General features: G+C 31.7%; 1 protein-coding gene and 2 pseudogenes across 1 annotated transcript; 2 read left to right on the forward strand and 1 right to left on the reverse strand.

Moving 5' to 3' along the window:
- Nucleotides 1-518, forward strand: LOC120206409 (annotated as a pseudogene).
- A 3,159-nt stretch (nucleotides 519-3,677) lies between these two features.
- LOC120206410 lies at nucleotides 3,678-4,807 on the reverse strand (annotated as a pseudogene).
- A 15,405-nt stretch (nucleotides 4,808-20,212) lies between these two features.
- LOC120206424 lies at nucleotides 20,213-23,167 on the forward strand. Its single transcript, XM_039206075.1, has 4 exons — nucleotides 20,213-20,514; nucleotides 21,567-22,067; nucleotides 22,559-22,705; nucleotides 22,863-23,167. Exons 1-4 carry the CDS (start codon nucleotides 20,410-20,412, stop codon nucleotides 22,968-22,970), a joined length of 861 nt encoding a protein of 286 aa, XP_039062006.1. The 5' UTR covers nucleotides 20,213-20,409; the 3' UTR covers nucleotides 22,971-23,167.
- Nucleotides 23,168-24,323: the final 1,156 nt, after the last annotated feature.

The raw sequence follows: 24,323 nt of genomic DNA on the forward strand, positions 1-24,323 counted from the left end.
AACCCTTCTTCTTCTTCAACCTGTATAAATAAATCAACAGCCGCTTCGCTTTCTTCAACGACCAAAAACAAAGAGCTTTCTGTTGACGAAATCGTAAGGATTTTTTTTAATGGCGGGTGTTGGTAAAGCGGTTCCGGAATTCCAGGACTTGTTGCTGGTGATGGAGGAGAAGCTAGGCGGAGAAGGGCTGATGAGGGAGCTGTGTAACGGGTTCCAGCTCTTGATGGACAAGGAGAAAGGGGTGATCACGGTGGAGAGCTTGAAGAGTAACGCGGCGGTGCTGGGGTTGCAAGAATTGAGACACGACGAGCTCGTCAGGATGGTGAAAGAAGGCGACACCTACGGCGACGGAACACTCAGTGAGATGGAGTTCTGCGTGTTGATGTTCAGATTAAGCCCTGAATTGATGCAACAGTCCCAGTTTTGCTGGAGGAGTTTCTTCAAGAAGAGCTCAAATCTGCTGCCTTCTATTAGGATTTTTCTTTTCTTTCTTATTTATTATCAATAATAATTCATTATAATTTCATCTATTGATTTTCACTGTATCTTATTTAAATTTTCCTCTTTCGTTTTTTTATCTTTAATCAGACTTAAATTTATTGGAACTCATAATTTTTAAAATTTAATTTTTTAACTTAACTAAAAAGAATACTTAAGTCCCTTTAAAATAAAGAAAATAACACTATTAAACATTATTTTTGCAATTTAGGGTAAAGTACACAAATGGTTCCCGACTAAAGGGTGTTGTTTCAATGAGTCCTTCGTTTATTCAAATTTATAAAATGGTACTTTGACCATAGGTAATGTTTTGTTGAGTCTCCGATTATTAGGTGACGTTTGGTTCGCTGGAATATTTATGAGAGAATTATAATATGTGAAGGAATTGGAATCTGAATTTGAAACCTGTTTGGTTGGCAGGAAATTGAATTCGAATCTAATTCCATATTCTGTTTGGTTCGCAGACATGTCAGATGAATTTGATTTCAGTAATGCAAAATGACAGAATTGTCCTTCTTATTTTTTTGCTTAATTTTAGTTTGTTTTATAACTTACATGTAGCAATATATTATAAAAATTTAAAAAATATTAAATTTTCATTTTATTGATTGATTATTCATTTCAATAAATTATATAAATCATACTAATAAACATCATAAGTTAAAATCATCCTAATTAGGGATGGTCATGGGTCGGGTCGGGTTTTTGGTCCACCCGACCCGAGAGCAAGGGAACCTCCACCCGAGACCCGACCCGACCCGACCAAAATAAAGTTTCACCCGACCCGAAATAATAAAAAATTATTTTTATTCAATAAAAACAGTGACTTAATTGAAAAAATTATATATAGAGGGGTATTATTGTAATTATTCCTAAATATATAAGGTAAAATTATATTTTTTTGGGTCGGGTATTTTTCACCCTAAACCCGAACCCGACCCGAATTTCACACTTAAAAAAACCCGACATGACCTGAATATCAAACTTAAAAAAACCCAACCCGAACCCGATTTTTTTTAAAAAAAACTCGATTGATCCCGAATTTTTTTAACCCCGACACGACCCGACCCCGATTTTTTTTAAAAAAAATCCGACCCGATCTCGTTTTTATTTAAAAATCCGACCCGAATACCAAAAGATTGATGAGGGTAGTATAATCAAATTTCACATTCTCTCCTCCAAAGGATTTCAATTCTATCATGTTACGGATGAAATTTACTTTCCATCCCTTGATGGAATTTGATTCCAATTCCCCCTCTAAAAACTTGAACCAAACATGGAAAAGTAGTGGAATTGGATTCCAATTCCCCCTAATTCAAAGGGATTCCAGCGAACCAAACGGCACCTTAGTAGTTTCAAAATGATCACCCGACTATCCATATGTTCTAAACTCGTTCTTTTTCGTTAAAAAATGACGGTTCTCTGAGTTTGATGTAAGTCTGTTGAATGAGATTTAATAAAATATGATTTTATAGCTGTTTAAGTTATATTTTATAGATTGACTCTCGGTTTACATTTTGCCATCAAACTAAAGTTTGAAAGAAACGACAATACCAATATACATCATTAAAATATAATTGTATCATATCAAAGTCAGTAAGTTAACGTTCAGCTCAGATGATCGTTAATTTTTTAACAAAAAAAGACAAATTTGAAATATATAGATAGTCGGATACTCATTTTGTAACTTTTAATAGTTGAAGGATTTAATAAAATATCATTATTCAAAAAATCATTTTATAACTTTCAATAATCAAATATAAGACAACACCTTATAATCGGATGCGATTTGTATATTTTAATTTTAAATTTAATATCTTTGTTATCAATTTTGTGTCGGGGGGAGGGGTGATGAATTTGAAGCATCGGATATTGTGTTGTTTTAGTGTTTTCTTAAGAGAGACTGTGTCTCTTCATTCAATATAGTAATAATATATCAATATTTTTAATAAAGTATTTCTTACCAAATTTTAAAATTGTCAAATTTTTAATATTTAACACTCACATTAATTCAACTTGATACTAAATTATTTATTTTTATTACTAACTATTGACATTTGTTTTAAGCTTTAATTTGGTCGTTAATTTTTTAAATGTAATTTGACTCTTAATTTTGACTTTGATCTTCAACTTAATTCTTAGGTTTTTTACAATTTTAAAATAAGGATTAAAATTTTTATTTATAAATTAAAAAAATGAAGAGTTAAGATTTACATTTCAATAAATTTAATATAAATTCAAATATTTAATTAAGTATAAATTTATATTAAAAAAAGTTTAGGGTCAAATTATACATCAAAGCTGAAGTCGGGTGGATTGCATAAAAAAAATTCGGGGGCCAAATTACAAAAAAGAGCCTGGTGCCAAATTAAAGATAAAAGCTAAAGGCAGGGACTAAAATATACATTAACCCAAAAGATTCGTCGAATTGGCATCCTATTACATTGCCGTCGCTAGTGGGGACATGCCAGGTTATGTACAACTTAAACCTCACTTAAATATTTGGGCTTGGTCTGTCAAGTTTGAGGCAGTCTTTCACTAAAATAAGGGTAAACTACGCATTCGGTACTTTAATTATCAGTTTTAGTTTGTTTTAATATTTAAACTTTTATTTTTTTTAAAATCATACTTAACATTTAGTTTTTGTTTCATCTTAGTATCTGTCGTTAAAAAATTAATGCGTTTAGTAACTAAATTATCAGTTTTGATCCGTTTTAGTGCCTAAACTTTCAATTTTTTCCCAAAACTTAACGTTGAATTTTGAGGGTACTAAAATGAGACAAAAACTAAATTTTAGGTATGATTTTGAAAAAAAAATGAAAATTTAAGTACTAAGACAGATCAAAATTGATAGTTTAAACTCTAAACGTATAATTTACCATTAAAAATGATAAGACCTGGTTGAGCCGATCTGCTAGGTCACCTTTTATTTTGATATATTAATTTCAGCAGCCATTGGTCTCTCTATTGTTGATTATATGTTGTAAATCAAATAACCTACTAGAGGCAGTCCACGATATATATATTATAAAAGGTTGGGAGGGATCATCTGGAATCGAATTTGGGATTATTTACTGTATTCGAAATGTTCGTAATAATACGACATTTAATTTCGACATAAATAAGATTAATAAATAGAGACAGGCGTATGATTTTATAGTTTCACGAGATTTGGCATGACCATCTTTCTCATATGCAGTTGTTTTTAGAAATAAGTTGTCAAAACGTCAGGCAAGAACATGCACGCACTACTTGTACTCATGCAGCTCGGACTGACCATCGAAACTCGGATCCCACCCCTGGTGAATCCCGTGAGCTCGTTTGAAATCCGGAGACTTGCACAAGCTTATGGGATCTGCAGGGTTCACAAACAGGTATGGTATCCATTTAGAGAGTAACATATATGGGCCATCTGGTTGAAGGCTCCAATGGTGACCCTTTGCAGCTGCTAGTCCAGCTTTAACTAAGCTGGTCGTAATGCGAATCCCGTCCTTGATTATTTCTATCGAGGCGGAGAACGGTGGATTGAAGAGGTAAGCTTCAACACTGTAACACATCTTAGTCACATTCTTCCCAACGAGCAATGAAATAGCTGATCCAAGAGAATGGCCAGCTAACCAGATACGTGAAGTGCCCGCCGCATCGATTATACTCCACACAGCCTGCATTGCAAGCTGATAACGAGAGCTTTCATGAAGACGATTTCGAACACACCGTATATCCAACTTGAGATCACGAGACACAGTGTCGGGCTTATTTATGGTGCCCCGAATCGCAATAACATAATCAGGAGCATTTTGGACCGAATGGTGCACCCGGAAGTAAAAGGCTTGAGTTCATAAATGGCACCAAAAATGGAGTTATCAACATCATCTACAAGAGGACGGGTCAACCGAAATCGATGGAGTCCCACCAAGGCGGGGCATGAGCTTGGGCACCTCGGCGATTTTGCTGGCGATCATACTCTAGAGTGTACACTCCCCGGACCAAGCTTGCAGCAACTGATCTTCGGTGATTAAAGTTATTCCTACCAAAAGTAAAACAAAACAACATATCAGATATCACTATCAAATGCCCTGAATTTGATAAGGAATCTATCCAATAAAACCTTATCCCAATGGTACAATGTTTATTCATAGCTACAAGAAGTGTTTACCAGTCAACAGTAGTTAGATGCGTAGGTCCCGAAAGGCAAAAAATGTGTCTTTCAGATACTGGTTTCTCTTACTTTTTCACTCTGTTCTCTTCCATAAATCCTCAAACAAGGGTAATGAATTGCTCTACATTGAAGTAAAAGAATACTCCCATGGTTAATTCAGTAACCCAAATTCTCTTTTCTTCTCCAAATTCTCTTTTTTCCCAGAATAAAGAAAAACCCTAGCTTGAATCTGGTAAGTTTATGAAAAATCCAATTTTTATTTCCTTTTTCTGGGAAAAATCAAATAGAATCCAAGAAAGAACAAGAACAAAGAAAATACTCACAATTGGAAAAAGGAAATCGTTGAACTTCCAGGACTGATGATTCGAACCCAATTGCATTAAAACACTAAAGTAAAACAGAGAGAGAAGGAGTTCAAGAAATTGAACGGAAATCAATTTACCTTAACGCAAATCAGTGAAGAAATCCAAATTCACCCATTTCTCCTGAGAAATAGAGAGAGTTTGCACGCCGTTCTTCGATGTTTTCAATATACAATAGGGTAAAGTATAGTAATGGTCACTGAACATTTCTGAATCTTGCATTTAGGTACCCCAACTTTTAAAACTTGCAATACAGTCCCCTAATATTTATTCCATTTGCAATATGGTCTCCCAACTTAAACCACCGTTAGAAAATTAGGGTAAATTATATAAACAGTCATTAAACTTTTCAAGCACTTGAATTTAGGTCTTCCAACTTTTAAAACTTACAAAACAGTCCTCAATTTCATTCTAAACCCCAATTTCCAAAGTAATTCAATTTCATTCTAAACCCTAAATTCCAAAATAATTTAATTTAATTTTAAACCTCAAATTCTAAAGTACTCCAATTTAAGGTTTAGAATGTAATTGAATTATTTTGGAATTTAGGGTTTAGAATGAAATTAAGGTGTTTTTAAATTTTGAACATGAATTTACTATTTGACAATATTTATTTCAATATAAATTTGAGGTTTATTTAACTGTTTATATCAATTTTGAATAATAATATGCATTGATTAAACATCCCGAATAGCAAAATGGAAGCACTCTATTCGGAATTTCAACTTCCCATAAACTCTGCTCATTTCTTCAACTTTTGACTATATGAAATTCGGAACACTCATTTGGAGCATTATGATTTAAGTACCACTATGTTCTTGCATGCTATTTTTTTATCAGATTTGAGCACTTAACCCTTCAGTGCTTTACAGTGCGATCATTTATGATTCACCTGAATTTGCTCATACAGTGATCATTTATGATTTAGTAGAATCAATGGTTTAGAATGAAATTGAATTACTTTGGAAATTGGAGTTTATAATGAAATTGAGGACTGTTTTGCAAGTTTTAAAAGTTGGGAGACCTAAATTCAAGTGTCTAAAAAATTTATTGATCGTTTATATAATTTATCCTAATTTTCTAATAGTGGTTTAAGTTGGGGGACCATATTGCAAACGGAATAAATATTGGGGGATTGTATTACAAGTTTTAAAAGTTGGGAGACCTAAATGCAAGCTTCAAAAATGTTCAGTGACCATTACTATACTTTACCCTATACAATATTCCAAGAGGAAGTTGCGCCAAAAATAACAATTAAATTAAACTATAAAATATTTTGATCTAATTTTGAAAATCGAAACTACTTCATTCCATATAATTTTAAAGGTCCGTTCAATTTTTGAAAATAAAAGTTAATTTTATTTATTTATTTAGAAAAATAAAAAAAATGTTGAAGAGGACGTTCTTTTATTGTAAAATTGGAAAATGAAACAAAAAGAAAGTTAAATTTTGAAAAATATAAATAATTTATTTTTAGTATTTTTTTATTAAAACTATCTAAAATTTGGAAAAATGATAAATTTAAGTTTTTAGCTCAATTTACATTGTTCAAACTCGGTTAACTTTTTTAAAATTCTAGGGTAAACTACATACCATGCACTTAAGTGTTGACTTGTTTATACATTAATTTTAAATTTTGACAATTTTAGTATTAATGTTTACTTTTAAGTGTAATTATGACACTTCTTTGTTAATGATCTAATAGGACGATGACATAGTAGCCATGTGTCGTGACGTTGCTGACGTGATTATCTCACCAAAATGACATTTTGGTATGATTGCGTCTGGTGCTAAAGAACCCAAAATGATATAGTTATGTTTGGGAAAAATTGGTAAAATTTCCCCCAAAATACCCTAAATTCCAAAAAAAAAATAAAAAAGTTCATAAAATTCCTTAAAATTCTAAAAAACTAATATCTAAATTGCAATCCCTAAATTCATCCACCACCATCATCAATAGCACGCTATTGTCGTTCTCATCCTCTCATCGTGCACATCATTCGCCATTTTCTCGCTAATCGATCGTCGTTTATGGTTCGATCAGACTATTTCACATTCGACGTTTAACGATCAATTAGCACATCGTTCACCAATATCCATCAACAACATAGTGGAGTAATTGGTGGTAAGGGTTCGACAATAAAAGTGGTGGGCGGTGGTCGTTGATTCATCGACGGTAATTGGTGAAATTCAGGATTTGGCAATCAGGGCTTTGGGTTTTTGGGAAATTTTAGAATTTTAAAAATTTTAAGGGTTTTTTTGAAAAATTATTATTTTATCATAAATTATATATATATATATAAATATTATAAAATAATATAAATATAAAAATAATATTAAACAGATGTATTAATTCATATCGTTATTTAATATATATATATATATATATATATATATTAGTTTTGTTAAAATTATAATAAGTTCTTAAGTTAATTTGGTGTTTGATTGCTTTTCATTATGTCCAATAGTTCTTTGGTTCTAATCTCATGGAAACATTTTCCCCATTAACAAAACGACATCGTTTTGGCCTTTATGAGCATCAAAATAGTCGTGCCAAAATGATGTTGTTTTGTTGAGGTAGCCATCGCGGCGCACGTCTATCGTGTCATCGTCTCGTTAGATCATTAGCGACATAGTTACATTGTACTTAAAAGTAAATGTTAGTGTTAAACTTGGCAAAACTAATGTTTAGTTGTATAAACGAGTCATAGCTTAAAGTTTAGTGGTATATGATATATTTTACCCTAAATTTTAATGATATTTATTTTGAAAATATTTGAAATCAACAATGCTCTACTATATCAAGCTACAAATTGAGGGAAATAATTAAATTAAAAAATAAATCGGAGGTTAATAAAATATAATATAAGTTTAAAAAATTATAATCATTTGACAATAAATACTCATATTCTACATACACGACGTTTGAATCCAAAACTTTAAATGATAATAATAAATCTCTTTAACTTTAAAAGTCGAGATAACACCCAAAAAATCATAATTAGTATTTTATCACATCGTTGTCAAATATTATATTTTAAATTATTAGTAACAACTGGCAAAATTAAAATTAAATAAGATGTTAGAAATAAAGAGATTTACTATTTTTTTTTATAAAAATTTAATAAAAATAAACTATAATGAAACCAAAACATAATATTATATATGATTTTTTTTAAATAATTAGATGACTAAAATACAATAAAAACAATACTTGAGATACTAAAAGTATAGTTTATATTTTCTTGTAAAGAAGTACCAGAAGAATATAATCGTCATATAAAATTTTATCCACTATCTTTTTTCTCGTAATGTAAAATGACTTATTCAGACCTTCGCAATATAATATGGAGGTGTTTGGCAAATAACTTTTTGAAGATCTTTTAGCTTATTTGATGATAAATAATCGATTGGTAGTCAAACTCTCCATTTTCAGTGTTTGATAAACACCTTTTTGAAAGAGTTGATTGTGCAAAATAAACTGAAAATAAAAAAAACGTTGGAAAATCCAGCGATTTGAGAGAGCTGATTGCAAAAAGAAGATATTAAATGTTATATTTAAGCTCTTATTATTTTCATAATTACATCTTTGCCATGAAACCTAATCTAAAATAACCTCCATCCCAATTCAACTATAAAGATATTAAATGCCTTTAATTAACTTTTTTTTTGTTAAATTCAACTATTGGTTATTTCTTCGGTAAATGATCCTTTTATTTATAATTATTTGGCACCCATATCTGCCTCCTATCATTAATCAATTTTTTTATTTGGTGATGTGATTTTTGTATAGGAAATATTTGCATTATAAAAGAAGAGAAACACTCATAGTTGAAATTACAGATTAAGATTTGAGGTTAGCTTTCAATCTCTATAATATTTATTACATATTTGTTCAAATGCTTGTTTTAATGGTATATGTATTACATCATTGTAGTGTCACTTGTCTCTAATATGTACATCAAATTACATCTTCTTGTCCCATGTTAACGACTTTACATTGTGGGATGTTTGATATGTATTATTATAGGTAATAATAGATTGGAATGTTATCCGAGCACAATGGTTATTGAAAATGTTAGTATTTTTGCTTCAAATTTTTAAGACGTATGTAGTAAAATAACTTAATTTAATTATGTTATATACTATTTAGATGTCACCAAGGAAGAAAAAGAACAATGAAGAAAGTGAAAGCGGGGGAAAAGATGTAAATAGGGCTGGTTGGTCGAAGGAAAATGTTACACATATTTTGTGATTTGTGTATTCAATATGCTAAAAGAAGCAATGAAAAAGTGGTGTTACGATCTCACAAAGAGTGCCATGGAAGATGATAGAATTGTAATTTCAAAAAAAGACGGGCTTAACATATAAGAAGACTAAGCTTAAGAACAAGTGGGATTGGATAAAGAATAGATGGAGTATTTGGGAAGCCTTGAAAGGAAAGAAAACATTATTAGATTGGGATCATGAAAAGGGAACAATAAGTGCTAGTGAGGAGTGGTGGACCAAAAAAATTGAGGTTAGCATATTTATTTTGCTTTATAGTAAAACAAAAGCACTTGCTTAAATTCTTAGAATTTATTTATTTATTTTGCTTTATAGGAAACACACACATTTTAAAGCATTTCAGGATGAATGGATTGAATCCGATCGGGAAAATAAGATGGAATAAATGTTTGGGGTTTCAGTTGCACAAGGGGTTCATCATATGAATAAAAAAGAAACAATATATGCCCCCTTCTCCCTCAAACTATAACATTGGTAGTGTTGTTTCTGATTATGATGATGTGTGGAGTGAGAGTAATGTCGTAAATCATACTAAAGCAAATATGGAATGGCAAGAAGTTTGGAATGACTCAACCTCAATTCCTTCCCCTTCTCCTAATTTTAATGAACAAGAAGTTCGAAGAAGATGAACCAAACGAGCCTTTGAGAATGATATTTTTTGAAGTAATAAGAGTTCTAAGGTTGAATCGTCTAGGAGAATTGGAGGATCAACACTGTTACTGCAAAAACTTGATACCATGGTTCAAGTTATTACTGAGAGAAACATTAAATATATGGAGTTAATGAATATTGAAGCACGCTCACTTGTTGAATATTCTCATTCAAATGTCGAATCTTTTATTACACTTGCTGATTCTTTAGCGAATTTAGTATCTTTGAATGGCTTAATACCTAATACTCCAGAATTTTTTTCTTGCACTTTGATCGAGGATCCTCAGAAAAGGACTATTCGTAGTGGTATGCTGGATGGTGATGCTAGACTTAATTGGATGAAGTACTTGTTTGAAAAGGAGAAAAAACACGATAACAGCTTAAATGTAAGCTGAAATTAGTTTTATTATCCACTTGTAAACACATTTTGAAATCAACTTTCTGTTAGTATATAACAAATTTTTAGTAGCTTTTGGTACTGGAACTTGTTTCTAATGTGAAAGTGGTTTATCATAGTAGTGGAATATATTTTGTACTGGCTTATCGAATTTGTAAAATGTGTGCATTTATGCCCCTTTCATCTCACTTTTATCTTTATATATACTTGCCAATATAAAAATATATGTTTGTTTGATTGAATTGATGAGACACTTTTATGCAATTTGGAGCAAGTATAATTGTTTATATATAAAAATATTTGTAGGGATGGATCTGCAAGTTATCCGCAATAGCTCGGGCCTTGGTAGCTTGTGCATTTGGTTATATATCTATTTACTATGTAAAGTACATACACAAGGAACCATGCATGAATTCTTTTAAAACATGAGAAAAATGGATGCAAGAATTGTCGAACGGTCATGAAAAGCGTTGTTTTAACATGTTTAGAATGACACAATGCATATTTCGCTAACTATGCATGGATTTAGAATGCAAGTATGGGTTGATTCCTTCAGATAGAATATCTACTTTGGAAAAGGTGGGTACACTTTATTTATTCCAAGTAAAGGAGCCTCGAACCGGGATGTCCAAGAGCGATTTCAACATTCTAGTGAAACTGTAAGTAGAATTTTTAAAGAGGTTTTAGATACCATAGATGACTTGTCAATGGACATCATAAAATCAAGAGATCCTGAATTCAATGAAATTCCTTCACAAATTGCTAATGACACTAAATATATGTCACATTTTAAGGTAATTTTTAATGGATGTTATTTCATATATTCTATTCTATAGTGTAATAATTTACATGTCATCAGTATGCATATCATAATAGATTCATTTATTTTAGGATTGCATTGGAGCAATTGATGGTGTACTCATATAGATGTTATTCTTCGTAAGTAAGATTAATTACATTATAGAGGAAAGATAGGGACACCCACCATTAATGTTTTAGCGGTGTGCAATTTCGATTTGCTTTTCACATATGTACTAAGTGGTTGAGAATGATCGACTCATGATTTTCGTATTTTACTAGATAAAATTGGGAACCCAAATCTAAATTTTCTAAAACCTCCTCAAAATAAATGTCTTCATTTTAGTTAATCGTCGATTCTTATTATTGTGCATATTCATTTTTTTAAATAAATGTTTTTTTTTTAATTTTGTGACTTTTTTTTTTATCATGCTCAGGCGAGTATTACTTGGCAGACAAAGAATACCCTGAAAGACAAGGTACCACCAATCAGAGTTTCGTGGTGCAAATCCAAGAGTGCCACGAGAAATTTTTAATCAAGCTCATTCTTCATTACGAAGTTGCACTGAAAGGTCATTTGGCATTCTAAAGGCGCGTTGGAAGATTTTAGCAAAAATGCTCAAATATCCGTCTCAAGATCAAAATATGATAATTTGGGCTGCATTTGCTTTACATAACTACATCAGATTAAGTAAAGTTCTTGACCCAGCTTTTAGAGTCACAGATTCATATTCGAATTTTATTCCTCTGAAAGCATTTTCGAATATCGAATTCACTCAAGAAGTTGAGCGTATGAGTACTAAAGAAATGAAAAAAAGTACATGACGACATCACTACCAGTTTAATGGCAGGTAGACAACCGCACCATGTTTCTTAAATATTCTTATTTGTTTGTATTTGTTTAAATAAGTATCTCTTTCTTGAATATTTATGTAATCTAAATTTATTTTCAATGAACTTGTGTAAAATGAATTTTATGCAACGTCTAATGATGAATTAATGAAAATTTATTTTATTATTCTATTTTTTAGTTATAGATTCTCAAATATATTTTAATTAAGAAAATATAGCAACACATGAAAATAAAAAAAAATGTAGTGTTGATATTTTATACAAGATTAATAGTATGCATCAATCTCACAATGTTAATACTTGTAAATATTAAATTTAAAAAATATTCAAAATTTTCAAAAATATTCACTAATTTTCTTAAGGAATTTTTAATATTTCACCCCAATAAATACTAATTTTTATAAAACATATATGTACTTAACAACTAAATGTATCATACCCTTATTTGTCATTTTACCCATATCAGCTATCAACAAAATTTTACCCAAACACTTCTATATAAACAGTTAATCAAACCAGCTACTGGAATCAACTAGCAGCTATCAGCTATCAGTTGTTTGTCAAACACTCTCTATAACTTCCAAGGAGAAGTTGATACGTTCAAACCTCTAGAACTCATCATCAAAGAGTCGATGAACTTCCTATCCGTCCCTCCATGACTCATTCTCGACTCTCATTATAAACAAGAAAGAACAAACACATAAATTTAAGAGGTGCGTATAAAATTTTATAAGATACAAAATAAGATAATCATTAAAAATATATAAAAAAAATTGAAATTTCTAAAAATTACGGATGCACCCTGGGATCTATCTCTGATCAGGAACTCACATCACATTCTTCATCATGAGCACAAGTGTTTTGAAATTTTGTGTGATGGGTACAATATATATATAAATTCCCATCAAGAACAGTCGTCTTCATTTTCATCAGGTGTTGATGTCTCCCATTGCCGAAGCTTTCAGCAGTTTTGTCAATTAAAATATGATTAATTTAGTTTAATCATTACTTTTTGCTACCAAATAATTCTCACTTCTGGACAAACACACAACAATTCCAACTCGATACTAAATGTTCTAAACAGTTATCCTCTGGAAGGAACGGAGACCATAAATCACATAACCAAAGATGGAAAATTTGAGCATCACCGACGACGACAATTAATTAAAGGTAATGTAATAAATCAAAACAGCCCACGAGTTGTTTTTAGTCGCCAATTAAATTAATAAGCATGGTTTGAGACTGACAATCAATCAACTTTGTACACTGTTCAAAGAAATTAGCATTAAGAACCTGAGATGTTTTGTCTTGACGTAATGATAACCAACCTTCACTCAAACTTGTCTACCTCGCTGGGTTCTTTCATGGTGTAAATGTACACTCAATAATTCAATTAATCGCTAATTTAATATGTCAGTCTGAATAATCATAAAGACTTTATATTGACATCATTATATAGAATTATTATAAATTCTCCTCGAAGGATGAATTTTTCGTCTTCCTCTTTGCCTTTTTTTTCGTTCATCAAGAAATATCGATCAACGATCATGTAACCATCGTCTGTAATTTTTTATCTAAGTCGGAACGAGTGATATAATAAAAAATCAAATTTATTTGTAATAACACATTACATAAAAAAAATGGTTACAAGGTTTTGATAAAGCGATACTAATATTTTATATAATCTTGTTATCAAAATCTTTAATGGACCAAAATTTTAAAGTCACACTAAAATCTATAACACTTTATGGAAGTTTTCAAAAGCTAAACCAAAATGTTTATAATGAAATATACTTCTACTTGACCTGATCTGAAAAATATATATTTTCATCTGATCCAAACTCGACCCGAATAAAATCCAAACCCGACCCGATTCGAAATAATAAAAATATTATTTTTATTTAATAAAAATAATGATTTAATTGAAAAAAAATATGTAGAGATGTGTATTATTGTAATTATTCCTAAATATATAAGGTAAAATTATTTTTTTCATGGTCGGATCGGGTCGGATATTTTTACCCTAAACCCAAATCTGACCCGACCCGAACATTACCTTTAAAAAATCCGACCCGACTCAACAAGAACCCAATTTTTTTTTAAAAAAATCCGATCAGGTCGGGTTGGATCGAAACCTATCGAATTCGAATCTCATGCCCATATCTATGTATAACCGCACATTCATATGAGAGTGAGACTCTAAACAATTTTCTTAAAATATATTAAACATTTATTTTTAATCATTCAAAAATCAAGTGATATAATTTTATATTATTTTCGAATAAATAAAATAAAATAATATTTTTTAATATGTCAAATAATATTATATTTTAAAACTTTATTAGTTTCAAATAGTAAAACATTTTTTATTTTTAAAGGAAATTAGCATACCAAAACCCACTCCCTTCCTCTTCACAAACAATTGAAGAATTACAGATCCAACCATTGAAGAACATGTCCACCGGAAAATGGTCACCGTCACTTGCCGTTTTCGGTATAAAGCTTTGTCCTAGGTATCCTCCGGCACCCACCACCAACTTGTCCATTTCCGGTGGTCATTATTAGCTCCGTTTACTTGTTCCCACTTGCCACGACTCTGCATCTAAGTCGTGTTGATTCACGGTCCCTCACCTGCCTCATAGATAAATCTAGACGGGAGTGAATATACGTGACAGCCCCAAAATTTAAAAATTACTATATATTTGATTTTTTTGTATTTTTTATTAAAAAAATATTTTTATTCTCATATAATTCTACAGATTCAAGTTCATCATTTTAAAATTTTATAAATTTAAATTCTTTCTTCTTATAGACACTCATTTTCGTCCGGGACTTCAAAGATCTTTATTACATTATATAGTATATGATAATATATATATAATTTCAAAAATATATAATATATATAGTTTATAAGATATATAGTATAGTTTTTGAAAACACATACTATATAATTTTTAAAATGGTTTTTTTAAAACATATATAGTTTTTGAAAAGATATTATTATTAGTAGTAGTATTTTATTTTCCTTTTTCCTAACTATTTTTTTTTTACTTTCATTTTGTTTAATTATTTTTAGGTCCAATAAAAAGCCCAAAGTTAAAGTCCAATAGAGGGAGCCCAATCGGGTAAGCAGGCCTGACCCAACATGCCAACGCGATGAGCCCAACAGTTTGAAGCCAAAGCCAACAAGCTAGGGTTTTGTGATTAGCAGGGGACGCCGCATCAACCAGAGCCGTTAGATCTAGCTCTTTGATCCAACGACCAAAATGCATCATATTAACATTCCAACGGTACGTGAAGGCCACACGCCAACCAAGTCACCCATCGGTCGAGATTTTCGACACCAAAAACCGGGAAAATCGCAAACAAACAAAAAATCGAAGCATGTTATGGAACAAACAAAAGTCATGGCGAACGGTACTGCACCATCCCGAAAAAACTCGACATTAACCACCACTGGCGAGGTTATATAAACCCCGAGAATCATCGAAGCAAAAGACGAAGAAAAACCAAAGAGAGCAACTACCACAACAAGAAAAAACGAAACGATACCATCGGAACAACAAAAAACACTAGAAATACGCAACAAAAACCAAAGGAACACACCACACAAAATCAAAATACCCAAAGATATCTAGCAAATATCACAAAAAAAAGGCATAAAGGTAGAGCGTGGTTTTGGTTCGGAAAGCTATCAGTCACGTCGAGCAAAGGTAAGAATAGGAAATCGTTTTTAGATCTACATCGGTAGGGGTATTATTTGGGTGTTGGGAGCTATATTTTGGGTTCGGGGTTATGAGTAGAGTATTTTGGATAGTTTTTAGGTTTTCGGTCACCAGAGATGATGGTCGGGCGGCGGAGAGGGTCACCGGTGAATGACTGGCGCTAGGCCGGTTGGGGAAGGTTGAGAGTGTTTTGGGAGAGGGGTTTTTTTGGTGAGTTGGTATAAAATGATTTTTTTTAGTTTTTAGGGGTATTTATAGGGGGCACCTTGTAATTATGAAATAGTTTAATTATTTATGTAGTCCCTAGAAGTTTGATGTGTAATTCATTTTGGTGACATGTTGTAATTTTGCCTTTGAATTTTGAATTGTTTAAATTTAATCTTTGTTATAGTTTTTATATTTTTGCAATTTGACCCCTAACTTTGGTTTTTTCTTGCAACTTTTAATTAACATTAAATTGACCCTTGATTTTTTAAATTCTTTTCAATTTAGTCATTTTTAATTTTTTCTTCTTTTCTTCTTTTATTTATTTATTCAATTTATTTCATTTTACAGTTTAACATTAATCTGATTTATTTTTAGGTCAATTCTAAAATTCTTCAAATGTAAATAATTTGGATCGAACTTTTAAATTTAATTTTAACTTTTAATTTTCGCAATTAAGATAATCGAGAAATCAAATTGGTACCGAAAGGGCAATACAAGAGTGTTAATCTTTCATTGACTGTAATCGACTCCCGAATTCAATTAATTTCTAGTAAAACAAAGATTAGACAAATGGTAAGTTAAGGTGTCTAGCTAACCTTATTTTAAATGATTGGTGACGGCTCTAATACATCAAAATTAAGTTGAAATACGATTTCAAATCCACCCGAATGACGATTACGACACTCCGAACATAAAATCTACTTCCGTCCGCATGCTTGCTTTTGTCCCTTCGCCATATTGCTTTAGGGTTAAACCTTTAAGGGTATCATGATTATATCAATCATTCCACCACTTTAGTAAACTTCAAGCACACGTGTTCATGTCAAATGTTTGACAACCAAATGGCTTTCACAAGCCATGGCATCAAGGAAGATAAGACGATAACATTTTCTTGTCTGGAACGTTATTCGACAATAAGATGAGATATTGAGGGTTCTAATCAGACATGTAATAAATGTCGATATAAATCTTAATTAATAATTAATCTCATTTGATATAAATAATAATATTTGAAAGAATTCTTCAAAAACAATTTTGAGCATCTTTTGAATTTCTTGAACATTAATCAATTGAATTAATGAGCAATTAACAAGTAAAAATATATGCACTTATAATATGACATTAGTGGTAAAAACGAAAGTTATTATTTTAGAGATCTCAAGTTAGAACAGTTGTGTTTGTTGAGCGCGTGTTGTCAATTTATTAAAAAAATATGAAAATATATTATCTTGTAAGCATTCTAAACTAATAAAATTTCTTTATTTTTTTCCATTTTATGATTAAATAATAACTATGGACTCTAAATATGAATCATATATAATATACAATTTAAATATTATCTCATAACTCGATAGTAATTAGTATATTGATTTTCAAGTTCGAGTCGAGTTTCTCAATTTTATATGATATATGTACGTTACATATGAAGAAATATATGTATTGTATATTATAGAAAACCATTTAATAGGAATAAACTAGTACTATAATATTATAAATATTTATAATCAAATTAAAACAGAAAATTGAATGACTTGATTTAATTCGATTTTTTTTTTAAATAAAGTTTAAGTTATAAAATAAGACTATTCAACTCGAATAATCAAAATTTTTTTGACTCGACTCGATCGAACGCTTACCCCTATCCACCATTGCTTAATATCTCCTGCTCTGCTGCATGTGTTTTGCAAGTTCTTCATGTTACTGATCCCACCATGCTACGTACACGAACCGACATGTGAACATGAGGAAATTAAAGTCCCAATACTGAAAATTTTCGAGGTGTCGGGATTTTACAAATGTGGAGTCATTGTAGACGATGATCGGAAAGGATGATTGGCGTTTTCCTTATTGGTTGCCAACACCATTTACTGAGAGAAAGGGGTGCAAACAGCAAGATTCGAAGCTACATTCCAAAGTTCGGAGGGATCATAAAGCTGTGGATTCTCACATGGCTTCTGCTATTATTTACTAGCAATGAAAACAAGTTTGCATGCACACAGCCTTCCCCGGAAAATGAAGTCACTGAAAGTGGGGCACTCAGTTTAGCCTTTTTTAGTCGATTTGGGACTGCTCCATTACCTTCCGCCATATGTATTGTGACAACGCCTCCTTTATTAATGTTACTTAGTTCTTTTAGGGTTGAGGGTTATTTATGTTCTTGTAATAAACACAATTTATTATTTCCGTTCATATTTTATTTTCACATAAATTTTAACACTTTATTAAACTTTAAAATATTTAGTATTGTTTAGGGCTTAAGGTTTTATTGTTTAGAGATTAAGTTTAGGATTTAGGGTTAGGGTTTTGGATGATTCGATTAGATACCTTCAAAGGTTAAATTAATGCAAAAATTCGATATAAATTGAGATCTACTATAAGGGCAAAAGTAGTCATTAAGCATTCTTTTTTTTAATAATACATATATAATTTATTAATCAATTAATTATGATATAATATTACTCACTCCGGCCCACTAGATGTGTCTCTTTTGGTTTTTAAAATTATCCCATTAAAAATGTCTTATTAGAAAAATCAACAAACAACGACAAACATATTCCTTTTTTGATTCTTTCACACATATCAAAACAAATTAATCAAATTTGTCAATTACCTTTTAAGAATAATTTTATAATTTTTTTTAGTCAAATATATCTCCTAAAACTATGTTCGTAATTAATATAAGACAAATTATGGAACGAAGGTAATAAAAAATATCACTGTTTATGAAAATATGTTTCACTTCACTTACTCTAATCATAATATTAGGATTTGAACTCAATACGTTGTTTAGGGTTCATTTACTCTTTTTCATATAACTTTTGATGTTTGACTCATTAAGAGAAACAAGTACTACACAAACACATTATAAGGAATACCCTTCGAACTCACAGTCCTATACATTTTACTATTTCTATTATTTTTTTCATATTATTTTGTTTTATTTAAGTGTTAATAAGTTAATTATTTACATTATAAAACATTTTAATTAATTTTATGTTTTATTTGTAGAAAATAATTATGTTATCTCGAATTAGGGTAAACTTAAAGAAAATATTAAGATAAAAGTCGAATTAATATCGAAATATCGAGAATCAAATCAAATTAAAATAAGTTATTTAGAGAATTCAATAGATCTAATCAAACTAAATCAAATTATCACTTCTTAATATAGATACATATATAAAACAATTCAGGATATAGAAAGGATGTGTATGAGATTTTTTTGGAAGGACAATGATTCCCCTGCTCGATGGATTAAAGGCATACTTCTTTAAGCTTGAGGACTATTGGAATGTTGAAAGCAAACCTTACTTTAGCTGGATACTCAGGAAACTGATCAAGTTGCGTGAGGAGGCTAGAGGTTTGTTTACTGCTTCTGTTAGCTGGTCACAAGTTAGGGGGCTGGATCTGGGACAACGCTCGAGAAAGGAAGGACAAAGTAGCTTAGCATCGAATCATTTGGTTTCTTGCTCACATCCCTAAGTTCTCTCTGATCACGTGGATGGCTATTTTTAATAGGTTGCGACTTGGTAGGTTTGCCATGGTGACAGATGCTAACTGTGGATTTTGTGGTACTGAGCTGGAATCAAGAACTCATCTCTTCTTGGACTGCTCTTTCTCGAGGGAGGTTTGGGACGCTATACTGCAACTATGTGGCCTGCAGCAGAGGCAGATCCCTGTTAGTTCATATTCTTAAACTAGCATGGACTGGTTTTATTTACTTCATTTGGGAGGAGCGCAATCACAGATTTTTTAGAGGAGTGACGTGTTCAACTGATACTATTGTAAATACTATTAAAGGGGTTGTTAGAATCAAATTGTATAGACATAACATGAATAGGTTGGATAACGTAAATATGCAGTTGTGTATTAATTGGGGCCTAATCTAACTGTTCATACATATATTATAGCAGCTTGTTGTTTTCTTTGAATGAATACAAATTTGATTATCCAAATATATATATATATAACATTTACTACTTCTTTTGTAATTATTCATTAAATAATTTTTTTATATAAAATATTTTTATCCGTATCTTACTCGTGACAATATAAAGTACAGTATATTTTATTATAAATAATAAATATAAATAAGAAAAATACTTTAAAATACCATCAACTTTAAAATATATATCGAAGCAAACCGACTATATGCCACCTTTTTGTTACATCACTCTTCTTTTCCCCTTGAAAAAAAAAATATCTTTAAAAACTGCACTAGTACACTGATGATGATGATTATAAATAAACAAATTCTTGCTTCGCAAGTCATCGAAAAGCCAAGACCAACCCAAATTTCTCTCAAAAGCATCTTTCGGGTGATGTAAAATAGTTCGATATTTCGCTCTAACACGGGACTCTGTTTTCTACTGAATTAAACATCTCTTCTTCGTTGAGTGAGTGAAAGAAAGTTCTGTTTTTTTTCCCCACCGAAGAATCAAAGGAAAAGGGTTTGATTTTCGTGGGTTAGAAATGTATGCAGAGACTGGGTTGTTCTTCCCCTACATGCAAAACCTTTCTCAAGATTTTGAGCCGTTCGAAGAGTACTACGAAACCCAGAAACCCAATGCCTCAATGGTATATTCATTATCTCAATCTTTGTTTTTGACTTGGCTTCCTTTGGGTGATCTCGGTTTGTTTGATTAGTTATAGTTCTGAAGTGGGTTTTGCTTTGATTGCTACCTCTATTTGAAGAATTCGGTGCTCTTTGATCTTTGCTTCAATGGTGAAAATGTTGTTTTCCTGTTAAAATTCCAAGCTTTGAGTGATTTTCAGTGTTGAAAAGATGTATTTTGTAAGCTTCAGTCTTCATTTTATTCTTTTTGGGTTCTATTAAAAGGAAAGATTCCGATTACTTTATTCTCTGAAAACAATTTCTCAGCAACTAAATAAGGCTGAAATGGAAAAAATAATAATATTGAAAATAATCTGTACACGATGGACCACGAAAAGGAAACCAAACAAAGAAAACATGATTGGAAAAATGATCTTTCAATACCCTGATTTCCGTGTTCTTGAAGAATTCTTTCATTTTCTTTAACTTCCAAGTGTGAAAGGATTTTCCACTTTTTAATCCACTTTACATAGTGATTGAAAAAGAGAGAAAACCACAACTTTTTAGTTTTTTAAGTACTTGAAGTTCATATTGGGTTTTATTTGAGTTGGTGTGGAAAGTGAAAATTAAAATTACCCTAAGAATTGTTGGTGTGGATATTTCTGGTAAAATATTCATCACATTACCAGAAGAACTGTTATTTGTTGAGTAAGTTTTGAAATTATCAGTTTGATTGCCACTAGTAATTTGTTAATTAGTTTCAAAATCTTTGCCTTCGAGCTTAGCATGTTTGATTATGATGTTAAGCAATTCATTTGTAGCAGACTTTCTTTCTATAGGATAAGACTGTTTATCGATGAAAAGGAGATGTTAATGAAACTGAACTCATATGTGGATAGCGTTGATTTATCCATATGGTGTTGACTAGAGTACGGTTACGCGTGACGAAAGCGAAGTGTGTTGCTTCCATACTGAATTATAGTTTTTACTTATTTTGCTTTCGGTTAAAGATCATATTTTACAGTTGATTGTGCTTGTTTCTCAGCCCGCCTTTATCTTTTCTTGCATGATGTAGAACGACATGGTTCAGGCTTTGGCAACTGAATATAACCTTGAAGGAGAAGTTGATATGTTCAAAGCTCTAGAACCCATCATCGAAGAACCGATTGTGGGCCTTGATCCAATGACTGCTGCCATCTCGCTTATCTTGTGTGGTGAAGATGTCATTACTTCAGAAGGACTTAAGGCTGCAGATGTCGAATCGTTTGCAAATGAGCAGCTTCTAGAAGTTTTATATGAGTGTGAGAAGGATCTAATGGCAGAAGCAGCATTAGAAGCGCCAGTGGCTATGGTCATGGATTTCGAGACTCCTGTTGTGAAGATAGATGAATGTCAAAATCAAGAAAATGAAGTGCTCGGTGATGCATTGTTCCAGAAAAGCGTTAGCTCGGGTTCTTTAAGATCAATGGGATCCATGCAAGGGGCTTCAATCGAGCCTAGTTTTATGGATTTCTCTGTTATGGGTTTTGGTTCTGTTTATACAATGAGGAGAGCATTTAGTGAAGGAGATATCAAGGTCAGCCTTAATTATCTTTGCGTTGTATTTCTATATTTCGCTTCTTCTGTGACTGATGTCGAAGCTATTAGTTTTTTTGTCGGCATTTGTGAGGCACATCGTTTCCTTTCTGAAAATTAATCCCATGTTTAGACTTGCTTCGATAGATGATGCGCCAGATTTGAGAATGTTAAGATCCTCTTCCTTGATTACCTGGACAATGGTACTTACCACTTACCTTCCTTGCTACTCGGTTTTCAGCTTCCGCCGTGCTATTCTGTCGGAAGCTGAAAACTAACCTAAGGACAAAGCCGTCTGGTTAATTTGCTAACATTAAGTAAATGCTTTTTAGAAGCCACTTATGAACACAACAGTGTTATCCATTTTCAGATCACACCAAGAAGATGTGGATTCTGCTTTGCAATTAAACTCTACTAATTTGTAAAACTGATTATGTGAGTCAGCTATTGGTAATGTGACAGACACTTGATGATACTGAGTTTTTATGGCAGACACTCGGCAATGGTAACGTGAGCATCATCCATTCTCCCGTCGAGAGGCCATTAACCTTCAGAAGCCCTTCTTCTGAAGAACGAAGGGAAAAGCTCTCCAGATACCGGGACAAGAAGACGAAGAGGAATTTCGGAAGGAAAATCAAGGTAAAAAAACTAAGTCGTTCCCCTTCCCGTCGATATCATCAATTGCTTTAACTTATTGCTTATGCTTAGCCTTTAACATTTGGCAATACGTGCAGACTTCATGGTCGTTATTCCATATCTATAATGAAAGCTCAATGATATGGTTTTCTTCGCCTAGTATGCTTGCAGGAAGGCTCTTGCCGACAGTCAACCGAGGATCCATGGAAGGTTCGCAAAGATCGAAGAATCTGATGACTCCAAGAGGAAACTGCTGTTAACTAATTAAACAATCACAAAGTAAAACCTGAACTAAGTTGCTAGGTCCAACGAGGTGACGGAAAACGAGTAGTGGCGGAAATCGTAGACAGGTAATTTTGAAATAAGCCATAAACCAGCTCTCGAGTAATAGTTTCACGTTTTTATCTGTATTTGCTGCTGTAATAAGTTCCTTTGTAAGGATGCATGTAGTGTTTGTTGAAATAGACTGGCAAAGCTGAAATCTGTACTTCTTCATATGTAGTAAAAAAACGGTGTTTGCAAATATTTTTCCATTCTGCAATGAGTTCATCTGACAATCTTATAGCACAAGTGGAAAGTGTGTGTATATAATATACATATTCCTATCAAGTGGCCGTTTTCTTTTTGATTAGGTCTTTGATGTCTCATTGCCAAAGCTTTTAGTAGTTTATTCAATGAAAATATTATTACTTTTTTTTGTTTGGAAAAATATTCATCATTAATGTCCCACTATTCTTTGATACCATAATTCTTACTTTGGACAAACACAGTACAACTTGATAGCAGGTTGACGAATGGCTCAGTGTCGGGTATATTTTAAGGCTCGACTAGATAGATGCCATTGAAAAACATGACACAAATACACCATATTCAATAAATAGAAAAATGATATGTGAGAAAATAATAACCCTTTTTGGCATATCTCTTGAATATATATGCCCACCAAAAGGATGATATTTTATCCCACGTTATCATTCACACGTGGATTATCATATTTTTTTTTTAATTTAAGGTGATTATAAGCGATAGTATTTGTTCTAAAGTTTCTCGATCAATTAAAATTGAAAGTTTAAAAATCCTACATTTGTTAGTGTTCGAACTCGAGACTTCTAGGAACAACAATTATTCTTTTAATCACTGAGATCACTTGATTTGTACACATGAGAATTATCGTATTAACATAATTATTTGTAATATTTTAACTGTAAATGATGATTTTTATCGATCAAAAGATAATATTAATACAATTAAAAAAATTTGGAAGGTTAAATCTACAGTTAAAGCAGTAGAACATTGTTGATGCTTTTGATCAAAAGTTTGGGTTTCTACTAATACAATCCCTGTTATGGTGTTGAGGCCCAAAGAGGCAAATAGAGTAATACATGCCCATGCCCATGTCATGAGATTAGTAGCCATAGAAAGGGTTTTGCAGACAGAATATAAGCTTTGATCTGAATATTCTACGAAACTGAAATCTTAAACTTTGTCATTCTGTAAGAAATCACACAAAATAGCCTTTGTTAGGTTAAGTTTTGACATGAAAACGGATCAAAAACCAACCAAAAAGGAGTTTGGATCATTTCTTGAACTGACTTTTGTGTTATAAAGTAGGGATATGTCT

The sequence above is a fragment of the Hibiscus syriacus genome, unplaced genomic scaffold (genome assembly GCF_006381635.1).
Source record: "Hibiscus syriacus cultivar Baekdansim isolate YM2019G1 unplaced genomic scaffold, ASM638163v2 tig00013773_pilon, whole genome shotgun sequence".
In the NCBI taxonomy this organism is placed as follows: domain Eukaryota; kingdom Viridiplantae; phylum Streptophyta; class Magnoliopsida; order Malvales; family Malvaceae; genus Hibiscus; species Hibiscus syriacus.

Coding starts and splice junctions, on each gene's coding strand:
- LOC120206424 (XM_039206075.1), top strand. CDS start 20,410: ATGTATGCAGAGACTGGGTTGTTCTTCCCCTACATGCAAAACCTTTCT. Junction 20,515..21,566: donor AGAAACCCAATGCCTCAATG/GTATATTCATTA, acceptor TGCATGATGTAG/AACGACATGGTTCAGGCTTT. Junction 22,706..22,862: donor ATTTCGGAAGGAAAATCAAG/GTAAAAAAACTA, acceptor TTCTTCGCCTAG/TATGCTTGCAGGAAGGCTCT.